The 24,832-nt window shown below is 34.4% G+C and overlaps 1 protein-coding gene across 2 annotated transcripts in view; it reads left to right on the plus strand.

Moving 5' to 3' along the window:
• Positions 1–24,832, plus strand: part of DPYD (dihydropyrimidine dehydrogenase) — an 864,530-nt gene that overhangs the window by 633,094 nt on the left and 206,604 nt on the right. Inside the window, exons 17-19 of one of the 2 annotated variants that reach the window (XM_047871842.1) lie at positions 6,065–6,185; positions 7,032–7,151; positions 8,055–8,298. In XM_047871842.1, the coding sequence (XP_047727798.1) occupies positions 6,065–6,185; positions 7,032–7,151; positions 8,055–8,164 (351 nt within the window). In that variant the 3' untranslated portion in view covers positions 8,165–8,298. Of the gene's footprint in view, positions 1–6,064; positions 6,186–7,031; positions 7,152–8,054; positions 8,299–24,832 lie in introns of those variants that run through there. The other variant, XM_047871841.1, reaches the window with a different exon arrangement.

The raw sequence follows: 24,832 nt of genomic DNA on the forward strand, positions 1-24,832 counted from the left end.
AATTCATGCAGTGTGAGCTCTATGGATTCAACAGTATTTGTTGAGAGCCTATTATGTGCCAAACCCTGTGCTACAGGCTCTGAAATAATCTGAAATGAGAAAGCATTAATATCTCCTTTTTTATACTTATATCCAGCTTGTATTTCATTTATATGTCTGCTTTTTTTTTCCTAGTAGACTCTGCTTTCCATGTCCCACTCATCTTATTCTCCAGCACAAACCAGTTCAATGCCTTGTGGTCAATGAATATTTGTTGAAAAAAATAGAACCCACATTGCCTAGAATACCACCAGCGTTCCTTTTATTTAATTTATATTTAAATGCCCTTAGAATTTTTTTAATGTTTAGTTATTTTTGAGAGACACAGAGAAGGGAAGGGGCAGAGAAAGAAGGAGACAAAGAATCTGAAGGAAACTTCAGGCTCTGAGCTGTCAGCACAGAACCCAACATGGAGCTTGAAGTCAGGAACCGCGAGATCAAGACCAGAACATAAGTTTGACGCTTAACCGATTGAGCCACCCAGGCGCCCCTAGAGTTGTTTTTTGTTTTTTGTTTTTTAATTTTACAAGAAATTTGTGGCTGTATAATTTACCTATAATAAAAAGAACACATTTAGGTGTAGGGTTTGATGTGTTTCGGCAGATGTCCACACCTGTGTAAACATTATAGTCAAGTTATAGAAAGTTTCCATTACCCTCCAAAAATTTCTTATGCCTCTTTCCACTTAATCCCTCCCCTGCACCCTAACCCTAATCCCAGCAATCATTGCTCTGATTTCTATTAGCTTACTTTGTGTGTGTGTGTGTGTGTGTGTGTGTGTGTGTGATTTCATAGAAATGTAAGCATACAGCATTTAAACTCTTGGGTACTTCTCTAACTGAACATAATTTTTTAAATTAACTATAAATTGTTCCAGGATTCAGTAGATTAATTTCTTTTTATTACTGAATAATATTCTAACATGTGGATATATAACTATTTGTGTATTCAATCACATTTTAATGAATATTGGGTTGTTACCAATTTGGAGCTTTTTTGAAAGAGTTGCTATGAACAGTCATGTGCAAATCTTTGTGTGGACCTGCTGTCATGTCTCTTGGATACATAATTAAGAGTGGAATTTAGTGGGTGGATTGTATGTGCATGCTTGCCTTTTTTAGGAAATTACCAAATGATTTTCCAAGGCGACTGTATCATTGTTAGAATTCTTAAGTCAGGAAAACCAGTTCAAAAAGAAGACATACTAAACCGTACGTTCATTTAAAACATCCCATTCTCGTGCACAATCTTTGCATTTAGTAATAATTCTACCTGGAGTAGTTAACTCTTTCTGTTCTATTCTATTGACATAGAAGGATAAATACATCAAGTTTGCCTATTACTCTGAAGCTACATTTACTCTTATAAGTATAAATGAAGTAGAAGCCTTTTATAGTTCTGGTTTACAATTGATGGCTGAATTTCACTTTAGGGAGCAATTTTGTTAAAGAAGATGATGGTTTAGGACATGATAATGGGAAAGAAAATTAAGAAGGTGAAATAGATACTCAGATTGATCTTCTGGGCCCTAGTTCTCTCTGTCAGAGAAGTGGACATAATAAAAATGCTAGCTACTTCCTAGCATTCATGTGAATTAAGACTTAGGAGTTCCTTAGTGGAAAGCATTTATCACTGGTAAAATTTTTCAGTGAATTCATTGAAACACCACCTTCTAAGAAAGCCACTTTGACAAGAATTGTACAGAGTTAAAATTACCAGGTAAATTGGAGAGAAATGTTTCTCAAAGTCAAAAATTTCACTTGTAATTTAGCTTATCAAGACATTCTCACAATCTCATTCTCTAATGCTTGTTCTTTTGTACAGGGCATGAAACCAATGAGATTTGATGCCCTAGGAAATTGGTGGAAATGCCTGTCCTACAATGGAGAGGTCATCTTAGGGGTCTCAAACACAGCAGGGTATATCATTTATAGAACTCCTTTTATATTTAACTAGAGACATGCTAGTTATTAGATTAAAAAGTATTATCTTACAGCTCAGATAGAAAAGTAAGCTTTAAAAAAATTTTAAGCTTTAAAGTCACAAGAATTAGAAATTGCTATCTTATGGCCCAGATAGAAAATGAAGCTCTAGGTTCGCCAGGGGGGCTCACTCGGTTAAGCGTCCAACTCTTGATTTCGGCTCAGATCATGATCTTGCAGTTATTGAGATGAAGCCCCACATTGAGCCACACCTGGGGCTCTCCGCTGACAGTACTGAGTCTGCTTCAGATTCTCTGTCTCCTTCTCTCCCTGCCCCTCCCCCTCGCACAAATGTGTGCGCGTGTGCTCTCTCTCTCTCTTTCCCCCTCAAAATAAATAGGTAAACTTTTAAAAAATTTAAAAAAAAAGAAAATTAAGCTTTACAAACAGTTTTTGATAAGTGGAAACAACTGCAGCAAAGTCTACTCAGCGCTACATTTTCCTGTTGCAGTTGTTGTTTGGTTTTCATAAGACTGTATTCCAGATTGTATCAATTGCCGGCAGACACAGGGCTGCTCCCCATTAATGTTGTCAAAGAGGCCAAAATTGTCTCTAGCATACTTTCTTCCTCTCTTCAGCACTTCACAGGTTTGGGCTGGTAGCTTCTCAACTCATGCAGTCCCCTCAAGAACACCATGTGCTTCCCTGGGCTCATCACTCATTCCTTTAAGGGCTTCAGTGATTTCTTCTCTTCTCACACACTTCCATCACAGAAAAATTCATTCTGTTGCCTCAGAGTTTTCTTTGTGATCACATGAATAACAAAGGTGTTGATAAGGGTTGAGGAAGTATACATGCAAACACACACAGTTGCTGTGAGAGAGATTGCAAATTGTGGTCAGGGATGGCTATCATTCATATCAATATGAAGAACCAATGAAGACCTGAGGATCTAGGTAGACTTTTTATGGATCAGGCAGTTTTAACAGTTAAGCTGTTCTTTTTTGTATCATTATCCATTATTTTTCTTCAGAATTATCCCAGATTTGCAAGGAAGTCTTGGATCTCACACTTTTAGGTATTATCTATCAGAAAATGTACTCAGATTTTTCTTCAACCTTGACATAGTCTATATTTTGATGGCTATATAAAGAAATCATTGGAAAATGTACTGAGTTTTTATTCATTCTTCTTTCATTGACCCAACTACCTTTTGTCTGCAATGTTTTGTGCCTAGAAATAGAAAAGAAGTGCAGAATTGTTTGATTTTCTTTCCTTGTGTTGGTATGGATAATGTTAATGCCCCAAATTGTCTGAAATAATAATGCCTTTGTGTATTTCCTATCCTGAAGATTTGGGGGGAGGGCATGAGAAATTGTCTAAAATTTATGCATTTGAGATTTTTATTTTTTTAATTTTTTTTAACATTTATTTATTATTGATAGAGAGACACAGAGCTTAGCCAGGGAAGGGGCAAAGAGATGGACAGACACAGAATCTGAAGTAGGCTCCAGGCTCTGAGCTGTCAGCACAGAGCCCGACGCAGGGCTCGAACTCACAAACTGCAAGATTGTGACCCGAGCCGAAGTCGGATGCTTAACCGACTGAGCCACCCAGGCGCCCCTAAATTAAGATTTTTAGAACTGCCTTTAATTGATGACACCATCTGATGTTGTCACTAGAAAATGAGAAGGTCAAGATGCAGAAACACTATTAATTTATGCTTTTAGATCTCAAATATGTAATATCAAATTGTGAGGAAACCAGGAAAGTGTGAATAGTTACAATGTGTCCTTTAATTCCCCAAAGTGTGCAGGTTCATTTTATCATATTATTAGCCTCACCACACTTGTAGTTTTATTAGAACATTCCCTGTTACACCTGTCAATCCAAAAGTTCAATTTACTGACAGTCATTACTTTTTACAATAATATAAGGCAGAAATTGTTTTTAAAATTTCCAGGTAATCAAATTGTGTTTTAGTTGGGTATGAGAATTACTTAGCAGCTGGCTTGGCTGAGTGAGAACACAAGAAGTATCTTAACACCATGAACCTTGCTCATAGAAGTATAGGAGGGTCAAATAATGGTATCTCAAAACAGATGATTTAAGTAAATAATGGTACCAGCGGACCATATGTTTAAAAAAAAAACACTGAAAAACTTTGAACAAATTCCGAATTGTTAAACAATGTGTAAAAGACATTCCACGTATTCACTTAAAGTATTCAACTAGTAAGAACGAACAGAAAAAGAAGTATGACAGATGCTGAAAGTAAATTATAAAGACATGGTGGTCAATAGTATCTAAAGCCATTTAGAAGTCTGTATCAGATTATTAGTGTTTACACTATTGGAACCAAATAATATTTCATATTTGTTTCAGTAATGCTTATCAGGCTACTTTCCATGTATTATGAGATTCAAGTGATCTTTAAATTATTGTCAAATTCTGTCTTAAAAAGAGCTTTCACAAAGGACATGCAATTCATATCATCTAGAGTTACTGTCATTTCTAGGCTAAGTCCCATGGAAATTCATAACTTAAAAATGAAAGTCACAAAGATGCAACTGCCTTCATAATGCCAATGCAGCGGTTATAAATATTTCATGAACATTGCATGGGCAGGGGCAGATCTCCATTTTCATGAGTTAGAATTTGTACAGCTAAGTCTCCAGATTTTACTATTCATAATGCACAGTATGCCCTGTAGAGCATTCCATATAGTGCTTTTTTAATATTTATGTTTAATGAAGAAATTACTGTTCTGAAAGAGAACAAACCAAATCACAGATTTTTTTGTTAAACTTATGAGTTTTGCTGAATAGAGACAGTAACAATCAACAGAAATTACCTCATTGCTGTATCTTACTTAGCACATAAACGCATAACTTTTAGAGTAATACAAAATGACAAATCAAGACACATTAACGTAAGTGAAAAGGTTCTTTCTAAAGGTTATAACATTAGAAATCTCATCTTAAAAGAATTTGAAAGGTTAAAATGCAAAGAGCAACTTTCTTACATATAAAAATACTAATTACAAATGATATACTTGCCTGCTGTTTCATACTTTAAATATATGTCTGTGTTTTTCTGGGTTTTTCTTTTATTCAAAAAACATTTTAACTTGCTAAGATAATATTACCAAGCTCAATAATGAATTGCTATTGCATATTTTAAGGTAATTTATCAAAGTGCATTATCAGTACCTGTCAGAATAAATTTTGCACTAAAAGTAATAAAAAAAGGACTATTGTGTGTGTTGAAATCAAAGAACATTGCCACAGCTAAGTTATTTTCAATGGAAAGGATAGGTGATTGCCCTCTAAATGATACTTGTCCCATGAGAAAATAGAAGCCTGAAAAATCACAGGAAACAGGCACAGGAAAATGTCTATTCCGTGCTTTTAAAAATGAGCATTTGATATTTTATTTCATTTTTGTCATTGATCAATTCTTTCAAGTAGATCAATGTTGAAGAGTGCTTCACAGATCTTGGTAACATTTACAAAAGTAAACTAAGTTCCTTATCAGCTCATGTATAATCCAAGGCTGAATTATTCTGTATTAGCATATACTATATATCATAATTAGATTGATTAGGAAGTCACAGATTTTCTTTTGAATATATTTCAAGACTAAGTCTTCTAATAATGAAAACAATAAGCTTCAGATGTAATGTCATTCATCTGGGAATCAGCAGCTTAAGTATTTTTTATTAGGTTTAGGCCAATGAGGTCGCTGGAAATTCTGTAATATTTACTGAAATTACCACCAGAAGTTGATGTTTTACTCCTGATATTATTTAACTGGTAGTGGAAAACACTTTTTTCCATTTGGTTCTTTGTAATTTTATTTTCCAAAGGCTCCCTTGAGGAATTTAACCTTTATGTGATGAATTTGCAGTTCACTGGAAGTGTGTTAACCTTAGTTCCCTAATGAGTCTAGGTGTAATACTGAGGCAGAATTGAGAAATATATCATGTAGCTCATTGTCAAGTTGGATTTGTCTTGCACGTATCCACTTTGCTGTTGTTCCAGTACACATTTTGATCACAATTTTTTAATTATGTTCTATATTTAACTGACCTATTTGAACAGGATCCAGAGCTGGTACGGAACATCTGTCGCTGGGTTAGGCAAGCTGTTCAGATTCCTTTTTTTGCCAAGTTGACCCCGAATGTCACTGATATCGTAAGCATCGCAAGAGCTGCAAAGGAAGGTAAGAACTAGACTTGCATCAGTTGTCTAGTTATGGAATTATGGGCCTGAAGTATGTAGCCAGACTAAAGTATATCACCATCCACAAATATATGTGTATATCTTCGTCTAGAGTTTAAGAAAAATACTAAATTGAGCACTTGATCTCACAAATGCAGTAGATTCACACCTGGACTCATGCTAGTAACTGTACTCCAGACTTTGGCCAGGGAAAACAAGAACATTTATAATCTTTCTTGATAAACACCTGCTCCACACACAAAAAAATTATGAAACAAGACCATGGTCACAGCAAACCACTCCAAAATAAATGACCTTGTAATGTAACAATCCAGCAATAGCGTTTGAACATTTAATGAAGTTAAAAAAAAAAGATACCAGCTTCCACAATATCAAATTTCTTATAAGTTCCCTTTCTATGTGATAGGGCCTAGTACACTGCCTTAAACATATGTTCAATAAATACCGATTGAACCCGATTGAACACATAAATCATGCAGTCAGTGAATGATTTTATAAATCATATGTGCCGTGCCGTATCCAATGGAAGTTGCATCTTGATTTGCAAAGGTATTGCGAACTACCTGGAAAATAACACCAAACACAAAACATTTGGCATCTCTAAATCTGTATAAGAAATGGAAAAATGAATTGGTGGTAATTAAAAATTTGTATTTCTAGTATTTTAAGCATAATAGTAGGAGTGAAATTAGTGAAGATATCTGAGGAGAGGAAATGTTCTTAAGAGAAAGTAGAGTGTGCATTTTCCTGGGTTGTGTGGGTTTGAATGGGTTTTGACCACTGTCCCTTTCACAACTGCAGGTAAATGATGAAGTGTTTTTCATAGGTGGTGCAGATGGCGTTACAGCCACCAACACTGTCTCAGGTCTAATGGGATTAAAAGCCGACGGCACACCCTGGCCAGCAGTGGGCATTGGGAAGCGGACTACATATGGAGGAATATCTGGTAGGTGTTGCCCTCTGCTTGCATTTTGCTTCCTTGAAGGTTGCTGAAAAATCAGAGGTCATGTTGCAAGCAAGTGTAGCATGTCTTTTACGATCCCATATTCTTATTACTCATTGCTGGTCAAAATTCCTAATAGTTATGATAGATGGTACAGATCGAGTGTGAAGGCTCAAGTGACTGACAGCAGAAGATAAGAGAATATCAAGATAGGGTCGTGTGTGAATTCTATTCTCTTGTATTCTACGCTTTCCTCAGAACTTCTCATTGTCACAATTGTCTTGTCACTTATTAGTAAAGGCTAACGCTGGGACCAGCTAAGAGAAAAAAAACATAAGCACCTGATTATATCTTTTTCATAGTCTGAATTTTTCCCCACTTTTCCTAGAATTTTGAAATCTCCTATCTTCAAAAAATTTGCTTTCATAACTGTCCCCCAAAAATTATTGAAACTGCATTTGTCGCTTTAGGTAAGAAGACATTTGCAGACCTCACACCTTTGCATATCTTTTCTCATCCTCAAACACTTGCGTTTAAAACAGAAACAGAAGTTTTAATCCCAATGTGTCGCTCAGTAAATTTGCCCTGTGCACTCTGTTGCTGTGACAACATGAACTTGGTCTTGCAAAGACAATGCTGTAAGGTTCTTGACTGTACTGGTATGAGGATTAGTCTCCTTGGTGATAGAGACAGTGGTAAATATACATAATATAGCAGTGTCCCACTGTTCGAGAAAAGCATTGCTGAATCAGACCAAAATATCCTTTTCGAAGAGGCTAGATAGACACAAATAAAGCACTATCCATGCTGAGGTATTATGTTTTGAAAGCATGAAGTATGTCTATGAGCCATGATTTTTAAAAATTATATTCTGCTTTTAATTGAATGCCATTCCCATTCCCATAGTGTCAGAAAGAGGAGAGCTGACGAGAAGCTCCTGCTCAGGGTCCAGACACAACTCTGTTTTATCAGGAGCTATCAAACAGAGGCTTAAATATTATTGTAATGCAGAATAACGTGGACTGCGTTAGCATGTGCAGCAGAAAGAGAGTCAAGAGACTCCAGAGTTGGGCTGTAACGTGCACTATGTTTTCTGTCAGCCCATTTCAATTTTTCCAGCCTGCCATGTTGACAGCAAGAGAATAAAGGAGGTCACAGAGGGTGCTGAACATTAAAAATTAATAAAAGAACTATTGCAGTAGTATTTTATATAAGTAACGCCGTTCATGTTTTCTCATTTAAGCTGCAATTTCTGAATATTCTCCCATACTATAACTCAGTCTAATAAAACTACAAAATTACAGCATTAGAAAAAGTCTTTTGTGTTGTAGTCTTTAAGCATACACATACTGGAAATTATAGCATTACCTGAAAACAAGTTCAGCTATACCTCAGGGCCTGTTAACGTTTCCATGAAACTCTATTTCTAAGATTTATAAATTCATATATAAATATTCACTTGGGCTATAAGCTCAGCTAAGCCTGGGTGGAACTTTAATTTTAAACAACAAAAAGTCCCTAACATTTTTAAGGACTTGTACCTCATTTCTAATAGGTTTTGTATTAAGTCCCTTCACATTAAACAATCTGTTTTGAAAACAGCCTTTCTTCATATGGACAAAATTGATAGAATTTTCTCCTTTAAAGCAATGTTTGCTTTAATTTAAAGTTAATAGAATCTGAAAAGCGGTTCAAACAGGCAATAATAATATATTTTAGTACAGAAGCAAGTTCTATAACAGAGTACCTTCAGAATGAGTTATAACAAAACCTAGCCTAGCAAAACTGTGTTAAATATTAATGGCTTCAAATTTTAGGAATGATGGAAATATCTAAATGGCTAAACACCATTCCTAGTTTTATCAAATATAGCTGTCAAGACTTCAAAGGCTGCTTCAATATAGAATATCATATAAAATATGCCAGATATTTTTGTATGATTAAAAAAATTACCACAGCACAGCGCTAATACTTTCCCAAGTATTCTCTCACAGTGCTAGAATGTCTACTTTTAGAAGAGCAGCTTGAATCACAGATTTGTTTTAAGTGAAAGCTAAAAAGTATTAAATTTTGGATCGCCACCTGAAATACAACTCATACTTACCATTGCCAGGGAGGAATATTTTTCCCCTTCAATATTCTCTAGCTTTCTATTCTGTCTTTATTATTTTTTTCTCAAAATAAGACTGCTGCTGTTTGACATGAAGGTTTTGTTTTGTCTAAATGGGAAAATAATCAGGTACTTGAGGTATTGCACATGCTATAGAAAAATGGTCACATTTCTGTAATGTCCTGTTAAAACATTAGCTAATAAGGGGCAGTGACTAGCATTGGGAAGACAGAAGCTCAGCTAAGAAATGTCAGTTGAATTACTTCAAATATGATTAGTTTGGATTCTAGAGTAATTTATTTTTTTAAAAATGTTTATTCATTTTGAGAGAGAGGGAGAGAGCAGAGGAGGAGCAGAGAGAGAAGGTGAAAGAGAGAGAATCCTAAGCAGGCTCCATGCTATCAGCACAGAATCCAACACAGGGCTCAGTCTCCAAAAATGTGAGATCATGACTAGAGCTGAAATCAAGAGTTGGATGCTCAACTGACTGAGCCATCCAGGTGCCCAAAGAGTACTTTAAAGCAATGCTTTTCAACCTTTGGTTTCCAACTCATGAGTGGAAGTTTAATTAACTGTAATCAACATTTTAAAAAAGTCAAATAAAGGGGTGCCTGGGTGGCTGAGTCAGCTAAGTGTCCAACTCTTGATTTTGACTCAGGTCATGATATCATGGTTTGTGGGTCTGAGCCCCACATCGGGCTCTGTGCTGACCGTGCAGAGCCTGCTTGGGATTCTCTGTCTCCCTCTCTCTGCCCCTCTCCCGCTCATGCTCTGGCTGTCTCTCTTTCTAAATAAATAAACAAATAAATAACCTTAAAAAAGTAAAATAAATCAAATAGAATAAAAAACAATGTCATAATGCTTTGCACACAGATGGTATAAACATTGCTCAAACCTCTTGTTCAATATATGTATATTTTTATATTATATTTATATATACATATTTCTATACTCTACATATATACAGTATATATGTATATTTCTATACTAGGTTATGATGTAAAATTCATATTTTATTATGTTTAATTTCAAAAAAGTTGGAAAGCTACTGATTAGAGGATGGTCTCTTTATTTAATAAAAGAAGTCATTAAGCCTCTAGAAGTCATTAAACAAGGTTACTTGTTGCAGTTTAAAATTTTTATCAAGAGGGAGAGTTAGGATCTCATTCTAGGATCTTGTCCTTAGCTTTGTTATTTTAGAAAATGCTTTTTTAGAACTCATCTATAGGTGAGTGGGTGGCATAGGGGGCAAAACATATGAACCAATTTCATAATGGAATGATTATAAACCTGCATTTCAATTGGAGAAATACCTGGCAAGATTCATGGTCTGTGAGTCCATTAAAGGTTGAATTATAGAATTAAAAGTGATTTCATAGTGAGAACAGTATCAAAAGAAAGCTTATTCAGTATTTATAAGGGATATTTTCATGAAACCAAGATGGCTAATGAAGTTCTTTACCAGACAATTATTTCTGTCTAAATTACTACCTTTTAAGAATCAACATTCTCTATCTCTCTTTGGGCAGTAGAGACTTTACAGTGCAAATTGTTACCACCTAACTGTCCTTCTTCTGGAATCCGTGAAAAAAACTTTTTGAGTAGATTATTGTTTTGTTTTGTTTTCTGGCAGGGGGGATTCCTTGGTTTTCTTTATTTCATTGTGAGAACCACTGATCCATCAGTAACATTATAAACTCCAATCCCTGAGTGGATTACTAATTATTTTTCCTAGTTTTAGTTTAGTTATTTTTTCTGGTTTAAGTTTCAAATTTTGACCTTTTCCCTGGCCTTGTCCACAAATGGTGAAGTCATCTTAAGATAGCCCCTAACTCAGTGATTACTATCACCTATGTAAATGGTGTCATCCAGCTGTGGTGTGACATTTTCACAGTTAGTCTTCCCTGTGGTTAAGATTCATTTAGGCATGGTTAAGAATGAGTCCTGCGTGACATAACTAAAGATACATATTTCTTGCAACTGATTTCATGAGGACAGTATTTATTAATTTACAGCTGCATTAGGAGAGGTAGTAATCTATTTCAACAGGATAAACTCATTTGAAGGAGTTATTCCTTGTTGTGTTTTAGGTGCTTCTTTCTATTCATGGGGAATGGGCATATTTTTAGGTTTCTTAATATTATTCCATTATCCTATATATGTTTTGATTTTTTAATACATATAAACACACACAAATACCTACACATAGGGAAAAGATCTGAAATTTCTCTGCAGAAGGCACTTTGAAACAATGATAGATGCTTTAGGCTTAATTAAACTCACTTCCTACAAGCTTAAGAAATTAACTCATTGTTTTACATTATTTTATTTGCTACATTTGTTCTGTTTAGCCAAAAAAAGGAAATTCTTGTTCTCAGTTTCAATTTTGAAAGGCTTTTTGAAATTATTGTCTATGCCAACTTATTCAGTTAAAACAATAGGACACATTTTATTTGATAGTAATACTTATAAACTTTACTACTGATTTCTGAATAATTCATCAAGGGTGGCCTTCAAGATTTGCTCTCTACTTCAGGAATCCAAATTCACTAATTACCTATAAGATATTACAGATTTAAGAAATGATTGTGTATTTCTTAACAAGCGACAATGGCAAACTCCATTGAGAATTACATTCTCAAATAAATAATGAATGATTTGAAATCCAGCTATGTGGGCTATTGGACACTGAACTCTTGAGTTCTTATAGTTACAAGCCTCCTAAAGGTGTTTTCATTGTAAAACCAGCAAGGGAAATACCAATAAAAGAAGGTACAAGTTAGAAATTTGCTAGTAATTTATAACTCTGTGCTAGTATAGGACTGGAAGTGAGTACAAAAGTATTTAGCTCAGAAAACTTGCACAAATATGAATCAGTATAATAGCTTCAAAAGGAATCTTAACTCTATACCTCATATTTGATGTTTGTGCCTAACAAAGTTACTTAGTCATGAATTGTTGGGACCATACAGTGACTTAGCAGCATTGAACTCAGCTACTGGGAAATATATAAATGAAAATCCAATATAACCCATTCCAATCACAAACTTAAACTTATTTTGATGTATTTATTAGTATATTGTTGAAAAATGAAGATGACAAAACATATGGTAGATTGAAAACCCACAAGTTACATTTTGCTTTAAATATCTATTTACACACATGCAAGCAACTAAAGATTTTGGCAAGATTTCTTTAAGTTCTTACACTATACATCATGAAGTGCAGTATTGGTATTTTTTATAGGAAGTAGTTGTTAATGGCCTGGAGTTTTTTTCATGTCAATCACATAATTAGCCATGCATAAAATCTTTCTATAAAAACACACCTACTCACTGTCATAAAATCTCAACTATCTATTGTAACCATCTTTATCAATAAGAACTTAGATTTTAATACTGAAATGTCTAAAACACCCTGATAGATAAAGGTAACATTTAAATGAGTTAAAAAATGCACTGATAAATTATTCCAAAAAGAATAATTAAAAGGAGAACCTTTCACTTTATACTCACTCATCTCTTGTGTGTGTGTGTGTGTGTATGTGTGTGTACAAAATAATGCAAAAAATGTACTCTGTTATTCACATAAATATTCTTAGGCCATCACAAGTTTAACTGATCGAATTATTAAAGACCTTATTATATAAATATATGTACTATATTTGCAGAACAGTTGAAGTAGGCATATCAAATAAAGATGCTGAATTATAATTTTCATTATAAATTATCAGTTTGTTTGAGAGAAGCTCACCATTAGAACCATTCTCATTTAAATCATGCTCATTTGAATATATTTATGTACAGATTGACAAAGAATCCCCTTTTGCATTATATTGCCTTTCCTGGAGCCCGAATTTCACAGTGTTTGGCTGTCGCTGGTCTGTGCAGGAGATCAGAGCCCTAATAATAGATTTTTGACGGTGAGCTCGCCTGCTACCTGCCCTACACAAATCCTCACTGTTCATGTTTGCTTCATGGCAACAAAGCAGACAGAAGGAAAATGCCAAGTGCTGAGTTTGAGGTACAGCCTTGCCTTGGCTTGACATTTCAGCAGAATAGCAGTTTATGAGATGCATAATTTTTCATCTGGGACTCAGCTGCCATATTCATAGACGCTTACAGCTCATCGACGGACTGGAGCAAGGGCAAAGGTTTAAAGCATAGATCAAGGTCTCCATTCTTTCCTTAGGTATTTTAAAATAACTGTTGTCCTGCAGATAAATGATAAAATCAAAAAGTATTTAAGAGCCAACAAATTCATGGCCATGTGGATATTATATATGTTTTCTGTTGTTCAAAATTAGGAAAATAAATTAATGTCTGTATCAGCTTTTAAGAAAATATTCGATAGACTTTGTAAACCAAAGGACTCTGACAAACATATTAAGAAAACTTACCTTTGCAGCAGTGGTAATGAATTATTTAATTTCTTTCCTGTGTGTGTGTGTGTGTGTGTGTGTGTGTGTGTGTGTGTGTGTGTTTTCTATAAAGAATGAGTTCAAGCTTGAAATTAATCAAAAAATGTTCTATTATGAAAGTAAAACTAGAGAGTATTGTGTCACTGTTTAAGCTTGAATTTAAATATTCACAGATTCATGCATATCTACTGTACTAAAAAATCAGTGTAGGTACACGTCACTGACTGTTTAATTTAGAACTACACATCTCTGTAAGCTTCAGAAACAGTTCACCATGTCACAGTCTCATACAGAACAATGGTACAGTACATTGGATTAATTAAAGAAGCCTTGCAGAGAACTGAGTTCTCAGTATGTCAAGATTTCAGTTTTATGTTAAATATTTTCTAAAGGCCAGACCCTTAAATCTCAGGGGCTGTACCAAGCAGTGAGCTGTGAATTTAACCATAGGCTAACTGCTAATGATAAGGAAAAGAGTCCTGGTTGAGGCAGCTGTAATACAGTCATTGGATTAGGCTATCAATCACTCTGCTCCCTAAGGAAAAGGGGAAGAAGACCAAACAGTGAAAAGGGAAATTAGGAAAGGAGGGCATGACTAGAATGAGATTCCTCCCCATCCTTATCCATTCGTCGGTTTAAATCCCTAAGCTTTAGACCAAACTCTCCAGCATTGCTCCGACTATAAAGCCAACACATTTATCCCTAACATCGAGAGAACTATCAAAATGTCATTGGCTCTCAGTAGCTGAAGATCTCAAAACCTGCTGGAAGCAAATGCCTGATTACATAATAAAAATGAGATTAACCCTTAATTTTTAGACTTAAGGTTTATATGTATAATTATGTTATGTATAAGGATTTATGTATGTCGGTAAGGGAAATATTCTTATTTAACTTAAAACCTGGAGCCAATTTTTACTTATGGAAGCCCTGTTATGAGGTGAGATTCCAGTAGACCAATGGTTCTCAAACTTAATGTGCCCCAGAACCTAGAGGACTCATTAGAATACAGATTGCTGGGCCCCTCCCTCAGAGATTTAGGAGGGCCCGAGAATCTGCATTGAACAGTAGATGAAGAAAGGTTAGAGTCATTTTAATTTGAAATTCTTATTTCCAAAATAGTGCCAAAGGCTTTTATTAGTGGTAAAATTAAAGAATCATGGCATTCCATAAATAAATATAGAATCTCTGCCCACCACTACATATTTGAAACAAATTGTAGTAAATAGGATTGGAATTCGCTCTTAAGAAAGGTAGTGGAAAACAATATTTGAGGTCTCATAATAGAAAGAATGTGGCACTCCATTTAAGATTAAGTGTTTCTAGTTATAAAATAAATAAGTCATGGGGATGAGAAGTACACTATAGGGAATATAGTCGATAATATTGTAATAATATTGTATGGTGACAGATGGTGACTACACTTACGGTGGTGAGCATTGAGTAATGCATAGAAATGTCCGATCACTGTGTTGGACACCTGAAACTAAGATTACAGTGTATGTCAACTACAGCTCAATAATAGAAAAATTTAAAGATTAATTTTTATGCGAAGAGAACCCATTCTAAGTGCCATTTAATAGTCCTCTGAAAAGGAAACAGGTGTCAGAGGGAGACAAGGGTAAAATTAAGCTCATGATTGTGAAACGTCTTTTCCTTTTGACTTTGTGCAGATACTAACACATTGAATAATAACAGTTCTCTCTCAAGATAAGCACTTACATATCAATGAATCTAGTTATTTTCTCAGACCCTTAACTGTAGGAAACAATAGTATTGGTAGCTTCCTGCTTTTCTCTCTTCTTTTTTTCCTGTCATCCCCATACAACGGCATCCTTTTATCAATAGAAGGTAAGAGATAACATGTCGTGGGGGGAGGGGAGGAAGCTGTTTCAATGCTGTGTTCCTGCCATTAACATAGTTATACTATGCACTGAGAGTTTCCAGAGTCATGTTTATAGCCTGTTGGTGATACTGTTTGTCAATAATGGAAGCTGCCTGCAGCTTGCCTGGATGATGAGTGTCCTGATGTGCAGCCCCAACAATTTAATACCATGTGAATACCTTATAGCAAATTACACCCAAAATTCCAAAAGGTTCTTCAATGTGGGGCATAGTGAATCCTCAAGAGATCCATGCAGTATCTGATGCTCGAAGGTACAGACTGCCAAGATGATACAGGACTGATGATAAAGGAAGGGTCATAATAGAGAAAAAAAAATGAATCTGATCAGGCCAGTTAACTTCACTTGCTATGTTTTTGTAAAGTCTAACACTTTAATTCAATGTGTGTACACTCATTATTTCAATGTTCTTCAGATTTTTATGCTCACAAATATGCCACATTAAAAAAATATTAACTATGTACCCCTCATACGTTTTAAGTCAACCTTATAAATTTTAGCCATAAGTTTAAGTGATAATAAAAAATACAGTTTCCCACATTCTGAAAATATTAATTCTTAAAATAAAATTGCTGCATTACTCTTTTCAATAAACCTAGTAGAATTGAAATAGCTCAGTGATTTTATACTCATCATAACCCCTTTAAAAATATATAAGGTTTGAAATAATAGTTGAAAGTTTTACATGATTTCTCCCTTGAATTAGTATTTCCAGTCAACTTCCTAACCAAATTTTATCCTATTTTCTTTTATTTTTAAAAGACATCTTGCTTTTGGGCATCTTTGTCCAAAGATTTGTCCAAGATTGCTTGGACATCTTGGACATCTTTTATGGATCACCTTATAGAATTTCTCTTTAACAAAATATATGCCTATGAATTGACACTTATATTTTTTAAATTTCTGGATTAAGGCTTTAATGATAATTTTTTCTTCTCTATTGTTATAATTTACAACTTATATTTTACCTTATATAAAGTATATCTTATATCTTATACTCATACTTTATCATAATATAAATATATTATACATAGTGATAATTAGTCAACATAAAAGTAAATTTTATTGGAAATGCTCTTCTTAATTAGGAAAATATGGTTTTTTAAAACAATTTTATTATATATTTATTATTGATGCCTATTTTTCCTAAAAATGTCAGGGCTGGCATTATTCTACTCTACTATTATTTTTTAGATACGAATTTTCAAAATCCTTGTTCATCCAAATCATTAAAGGCGACCGCAAGGAGTTTTATTATAGTCATTTAACTTAAATCTTTGAACACCTTCCACATTACAAGCTAAAAATTACTTAGTAATCTTTGCCAAATACAGTTAGGCAATTTGATGAGCTCCTCTTTCACTTTTGCTGAAGAAGTAACTTGGAAGTCACCTGGCTTTCAAGAATATTGGCTACCCGATCATAAATCACTTCTTTAAAACCAATACCAATATTTTTGAATTATCATTTTGTTTGATACCACAGAATTCTTACTGTTGGGTAATGTGCCATTATAATATTTGAGATCATTGAGAAATAAGCTTTTTTCCAAGGTAGAAAGGACTGTTAAGAGATAGGAGTTGGGAACAGAAGAACCAGCATGTAGATATTTTGACTGTACTCCTTGTCAGACATATAAAATTTACGATGTATTACATACGGAAATTGAGGATCTAGAAAATGATTCCCTTAAGTTTAGTTTACCTTTTCTGAAGAGATCACTAGCTTATTTCATTGAATCTTCACACAACTTTATGACAACAAAGCAATACCTTGGTTTTTCTTTTTATATCAATTTGACTATGCTTGTTAAAATAGCACCAACAACTTTAAGAAGAATTTCACGCATGCGCTAACAAATCTCAGTATATAAGTTAATATGTGCTAGTAGAAGTATTTGAAAATTCATATTGCCAGACATTTGTTACTGGTAAAATCGGTCAGCATTTCTGCACTCGTCCGCACTGGCTATTCAAGCAATGAATAGCAGCAATATGAGAATATCAAGGCCTCTGAATAATATGATCTTTATTTGCCCACACTGTACTGAACACTTACATGCATTCTTATTTAAATGATCCTATGATGCAGATATCACTGGCCTCATTTTAAAGCCTTAGAAACTCAAACTCCAGATGGTTAAGCAACTTGCCAAAGTTTACATAGCCAGGATATGTCATAGTTTTGATTCAAACTCAGATCTGTCTCCAAAGATGAACTGCAGGCATTTTTATCAATGTCTTAATCCAATATCTGCCATGATAAGTCTCTGTCTACATATATATATATATATATATATATATATATATATATATACACATTAAATTCTCATAGGCTACAAATGTCATTAACTAATCTAACATTTATTGTATCTGGATTTGAAAATTCTGTGGGTGTACTCTTCTGTGACCATTGTCAAAATCATGGCCTATTAACTATATCATTCCATCTCTATATTGAAAACCTGAGTCAAAAAGGTGCATTGGGGAAAAATTCTTGAATTCATTCCAGAGAACAAAAAAATGACAGGAAGCATTCAGACATTTTTCTTATAGTGTAAACATGCAGTGTTTGCTTGAAATGAAGCTGTCATCAATATAGCAATAAATAACCTTATTTCTTACTGACTTAGATAAACTGTATGAGGGCTTGGTCCAGCTGTGATGCTGAGAAAAAACTTTGGGTGTCCTTTTTAATTTCTTCTTTCTAATCTTCAGTCAGTTACAAATGACCATGTGTTCCTGCAACTGTCTCACCTTCTTTTTGGACAGATCCATCTTTTTCCCCAGCAGCAGTATCATCTCCTTTATAATTTGAACTGAGCTTGCAAAAAGAACCACTAACTAATTCAGAGATGCTACTTTTTCATTAGGTGGGGAGAGAGAGAAGGACATTTTGAAGGTGGTGAGGTGAGGAAGAAACTAGACCAAAAAACCTAGCTAAGCCCCTTCTGAAAAGGAAAAAAAGGAAAGTGCACCATTTCTCACTTTCCGTGGTTTAAAACAAAGCAAGATAAAATATAAATTAAATAAAATAAGAAGATGAACCTCTTTTAGCACACATCTGGTATGATATGATATGAGAAATTTTAATCAGTATAAATTAATTTGAAAAGCATATAGATCAGAAGTCAAGAGTTCAAGGAATGTTTCTAAATTGCTCTCAGTTCACTTAGCACATCTGGTTAATGACAGACCTGTTTGGATTATAAGCTTCTTAAAAGCAGACACCATTGCTGTTTCTTCGTGATCTCCTCCAAAGCCTAGGAAAAGCATAGGCACATTGTAGACATGAAAAAAAAAACACCATTTGGTACATAATATTCAGCTGTGTACAATTGAGAAGGTTTTGGGGATGAGACTGCCTCTTAATATTTGAAATCCATCTTGACTTGCTAATGAACTTTTGGTAACTGAGTAAGAAATTTTAACTAATAGAATATAAGCCATCTTATGATACATTCAAAGTGCTAAAAGGAAAAAATTTGCAGTCAAGAATACTCTATCCAGCAAGGTTATGATTCAGAAGACTTCTTGATCGGAAAGAAAAAGACCATGAGCAAGAGTAAGGAAAGGAAGAAGCATAAAAGCAGTTAAAATAAGTATATCTGTAAAAGTGAGCCAAGGGACTCACAGAATAAAACGATCTAAAGTATGATACCATGGACCTAAATCATCAGTGTGAGAAGAGTAAAGAATGGGTTCAAATGTAAGCAGCCAGTAACTTAGTTTAGACTGCTATATACAGAAGATATCATATATAAACCAAATGGTAACCACAAATCAAAAGCCAGTAATATATATGTAAAAAATAAAGAGAAAGGAATCCAAATATATCACTAAAGAAAGCCAACTAATCATGAAAGAGGAGAGCAAGAAAAGAAAGAAATGGAGAAAAACTACAAAAAAAACCATAAAACAAGTAGCAAAATGGCAATAAATACATATATATCAATAATTACTTTGAATGTATATGAACTAAATACTACATTCAAAAACATAAGGTAACAGAATGGATAAAAAAAAAATAAGATCCATGCCTATGCTGCCTATAAGAGACTCATTTCAGACCTAAAGATACATGCAGATTCAAAGTGAAGGGACAGGCAAGGATTTATCATGCAAATGAATGAAAAAGAAAGCCAGGGTAGCAATATATATGTTGGAAAAGATAGACTTTAAAACAAAGACTGTATGTTTAAGCATCCAGCTTTGTCTCAGGTCATGATCTCACTGGTCCTGAGTTAGAGACCTGCATTGGGCTCTTTGCTGACAGCTCAGAGCCTTGAGCCTGCTTTGGATTCTATGTCTTCCTCTCTCTCTGCCCTCCTCCACTCATGTGCTCACTCTCTTTCTCAAAAATAAATAAACATTAAGAAATTAAAAAACAAAACAAAGCAAAGATTGTAACAAGAGACAAAGGACACTATATAATCATTCTGGGGACAATCCAACAAGGAAATATAATAACTATAAATATTTACACACCCAACATGAGAGAACCCAAATATTTAAAGCAGTTAATAACAAACATAAAGGAAATAATCAATAGTAATACAATAATAGTAGGGGACTTTTACACCCAGCTCACATCGATGTGCAAGTCATCCAAACAGAATATCAGCAAGTAAACAGTTTGCATTGAATGTCACACTGGAACAGATAGATTTAACATATATATTCAGAACATTCCATCCAAAAACAGCAGAATATACGTCCTTTTCAAGTGCACATGGAACATTCTCCAGAATAGATCACATATTATACCACAAAAGAAGTCTCAGCAAATTCAAAAAGATCAAAGTCATATCTGGCATCTTTTCTGACCACAATACTATGAAACTAGAAATCAACCATAAGAAAAAATATGGAAAGAGCACAAATATATGGAGGTTAAGTAACATGCTAGTAAACAATGAATGGGTCAACCAGGAAATCAAAGAGGAAATCAGAAAAATACATGGAGACAAATGAAAATGAAGACACAGAAAAAATACCTGGAGTAAATGAAAATGAAAGTGAAAATGAAAATCTTTGTTATGCAGCAAAAGCAGTTTGAAGAGGAAAATTTATAGCAGCACAGGTCTACCTCAAAAGTAAGAAAAATCTCAAAAAGAGAGAAATCTAACCCTACACCTAAGAGAGCTAAAAAAGAACAAACAAAACTCCAAACCAGTAGAAGGAAGGAAATAATAAATATTAGAGCAGAAAATGAAATAGAAACTAAAAAAACAAAAACCAGTAAAACAGATCAATGGAATCAGGAGCTGGTTCTCTGAAAAGATCAACAAAATAAAGAGAGAGAGAGATAGAGGACTCAAACAAAATCAGAAATGAAGGAGGAGAAATAATGACCAACACCCGAGAAATACAAACAATTATAAGAGAATATTATGAAAAATTAAATGCCAAAACACTGAACTACCTAGAAGAAATGGATACATTCCCAGAAATGTATAACCTCCCAAAACTGAGTTAGGAAGAAATATAAAATTTTAACAGATCAGTTACCAGAAATGAAATTGAATTAGTAATAAAAAAACCTCCAACAAACAAAAGTCCAGGAGCAGTGGCTTCACAGGTGAATTCTGCCAAACATTTAAAGAAGAATTAATGCCTATCCTTCTCAAAGTATTCCAAAAGGTAAAAGAAGAAGAAAAACCCAAATTCACTCTACAAGGCCAGCATTACTCTGATACCAAATGAAATAAAAAAGCCACAGAAAAGAGAACTACAGGCCAATATCTTTTATGAACATAGATGCAAAAATCCTAAAAAAAAATTTGCAAATTGAATCGAACAATACATTAAAAATACCGTTCAGGGGGCGCCTGGGTGGCTCAGTCGGCTAAGCGTCCGACTTCAGCTCAGGTCACGATCTCACAGTTCGTGGGTTCGAGCCCCGCGTCGGGCTCTGTGCTGACCGCTCAGAGCCTGGAGCCTGTTTCAGATTCTGTGTCTCCCTCTCTCTCTGACCCTCCCCCGTTCATGCTCTATCTCTCTCTGTCTCAAAAATAAATAAACGTTAAAAAAATTTTTTTTAAAAACACCATTCAGTACGACCAAGTGGGATTTATTCCTGGGATGTAAGGGTCTTTCAATATTCACAAATCAATGTGATACACCACATTAATAACAGAAAGGATAAGAATGATAATTTCATATGATCATTTCAATAGACACAGAAAAAGCATTTGAAAGTACACCCTTCTTTCATGAATAAAAACCCTCAACAAAGTAGGTTTAGAGGGAACATACCTCAACATAATAAAGGTCATTTGTCAAAAACCCACCACTGACATCATATTCAAATGTCAGGAACAAGACAAGGATGTCCACTCTCACCACTTTTATTCAACATAGTACTGGAAGTCCTTGCCACAGCAATCAGACAAGAAAAAGGAATCCACATTGGCAAGGAAAAAGTAAAACTTTCACTATTTGCAGATGGCATGATACTATACATAGAAAACCCTCAAGACTCCTTCAAAAACCTACTAGAACTGATAAATGAATTAGGAAGTTTACACGATACAAAATCAATATACAGAAATCCATTGCATTTGTATACACTAATAATAAAGCAACAAAAAGAGAAATTAAGAAAGCAATCTCATTTATAATTGCACCCAAAATAATAAAATACCTAAGAATAAACCTAACCAAAGAGGCAAAAGACCTGTACTCTGAAAATTATAAAATAATGATGAAAGAAATTAAAGACAATGCCTAAAAATGGAAATACATTCCATGTTCATGGATTGGAAGAGCAAATATTGTTAAAATGTCCATACTACCAAAGCTATCTACAGACTTAATGAAATCCTTATTTGAATACTAACAGCATTTTTCACAGAACTATAACAAACAATCCTAAAATTTATATGGAACTACAAAATACCTGACTAGTCAAAACAATGTTGAAAAATAAAAACAAAGCTGGAGGTATCACAATTCCAGATTTCAAGTTGTATTATAAAGCTATAGTAATCAAAACAATATGGTACTTGCCCAAAAATAGACACACAGATGAAAAGAACCATATGGAAAGCCCAGAAACAGTTGCACAATTATATGGTCAATTAATCTTTGTCCAAAGAAGCAAGAATATGTAGTGGGAAAAATATAGACTCTTCAACAAATGGTGCTGGGAAAACTGGCCAGTTACATACAAAAGAATGAAATGGACCACTTTCTTATAGCATACACAAAAATAAACTCAAAATGGATTAAAGACCTAAATGTGAAACCTGAAACCATAAAAGTCCTTAAACAGAACCCAGGCATCAATGTCTCTGACACTGGCCATAGCATCTTTTTTTTTAGGTATGTCTCCTGAGGCAAGGTAAATAAAACAAAAATAAACTATTGGGACTATATTAAAATAAAAGGCTTTTCACAGTGAAAGAAACAATCAACAAAACTAAAAGACAACCTACCGAATGGGAGAAAATATTTGCAAAGGACAAATCTGATTAAGGGTTAGCATCCAAAATATATAAAGAACATATACAGCTCAACACCCAAAAAACAAAACAATTAAAAAATAGGCAGAAGATATCAACAGACATTTCTTCAAAGACATACACAAATACATGTCAACAAACACATGAAAAGATGCTTAACATCACTCATCATCAGGGAAATGGTAATCAAAAAACTACAATGAGATATCACCTCACACCTGGCAGAATGGCTATAATCAAAAACACAAGAAACAAGTGTTGGCGAAGATGTGGAGAAAAAGGCACCCTCTTGCACTGTTGGTGGGAATGAAAACTGGTGCAGCCATTGTAGAAAACAGTATAGAAGTTCCTCAAAAAATTGGGGCGCCTGGGTGGCGCAGTCGGTTAAGCGCCTGACTTCAGCCAGGTCACGATCTCGCGGTCCGTGAGTTCGAGCCCCGCGTCGGGCTCTGGGCTGATGGCTCAGAGCCTGGAGCCTGTTTCCGATTCTGTGTCTCCCTCTCTCTCTGCCCCTCCCCCGTTCATGCTCTGCCTCTCTCTGTCCCAAAAATAAATAAACGTTGAAAAAAAAAATCTTTAAAAAAAAAGAAGTTCCTCAAAAAATTAAAACTAAATCTACCTTATGATTCAGTAATCACACTACTAGGTGTTTACCCAAAGAATATGAAAACACAAATTCAAAGGGATACATGCACGCCTATGTGTACTGCAGCATTATTTACAATAACCAAACTAGGGAAGCAACCAAGTGTCCATTGATAGGTGAATGGATACAGAAGATGCCGTATATATTTACAGTGGAATATTATTCAGCCATAAAAATAACGAAATCTTGCCATTTGCAACAATGTGGATAGAGCTAGAGAGTATAATGCTAAGCAAAATAAGTCAAAGAAAGACAAATGCCATATGATTTCACTTCTGCAGAATTTAAGAAATAAAACAAACACACAAAGGGGAAAAAAGAGACAAACCAAAAACAGACTCTTAACCATAGAGAACAAACTGATGGTTAGCAGAGGGGAGGTGGGGATGGGGATGGGTGAAATAGACAAAGGGACCACTGAATATTGTATAGGATTGTTGACTTGCTATATTGTACACCTAAAACTAATATAACAATAATGTACTAGAATTAAAATTAAATAATAAAAAAAAGAATATAGGCCATTTTACTAGGTACTAGATGCTAAGAGTTTTTCACGTATTATGTCATTTAATCATTACAATAACCTGGTCAGATGGTCACATTTATTGACCTGTATTAGTGAAAAAGAAACTGAAGTCAAGTAAATTCTGTAATGACACATAGCTCATATCCAGGTGTATTGGGATTCATTCTATCTGACTTTTGATATTATGAATTTAACCACTGTGTTACAGTTGCTCCCCCACCCCTGTTCATTCTGTATTAATTTACTCTATTAGTTTTTGTAAAGTTCTTAACATTTTGTAGGATGGAAATATCTAGAGACCCACTTTTGTATTTCTTAAGCAAAAAAAAAAAATTAGACTGAAAACAATCTATAAATATAGCACTAAGATTAATCACTGTTTAAAAAAAAAACTCACAGGAATGACAGGTCACAATTACACTGTAAGTGGTCTAGTAAACCTCTCAGTATTCCTATTAACCTCTGTGCTTCATGCATTTCTCATATTAATATACTGAGAAATAACACAAAGAAACATATGTACTTTTCAAGGCAGATGCCAAAGGTTTAATGGATCAAATTATTTCTGCGCTGGATTTTTATTCATGAGTTCCAAATGTTTGGTCTTTTA

This window comes from Prionailurus viverrinus, chromosome C1 (assembly GCF_022837055.1).
Source record: "Prionailurus viverrinus isolate Anna chromosome C1, UM_Priviv_1.0, whole genome shotgun sequence".
NCBI classification, from domain to species: domain Eukaryota; kingdom Metazoa; phylum Chordata; class Mammalia; order Carnivora; family Felidae; genus Prionailurus; species Prionailurus viverrinus.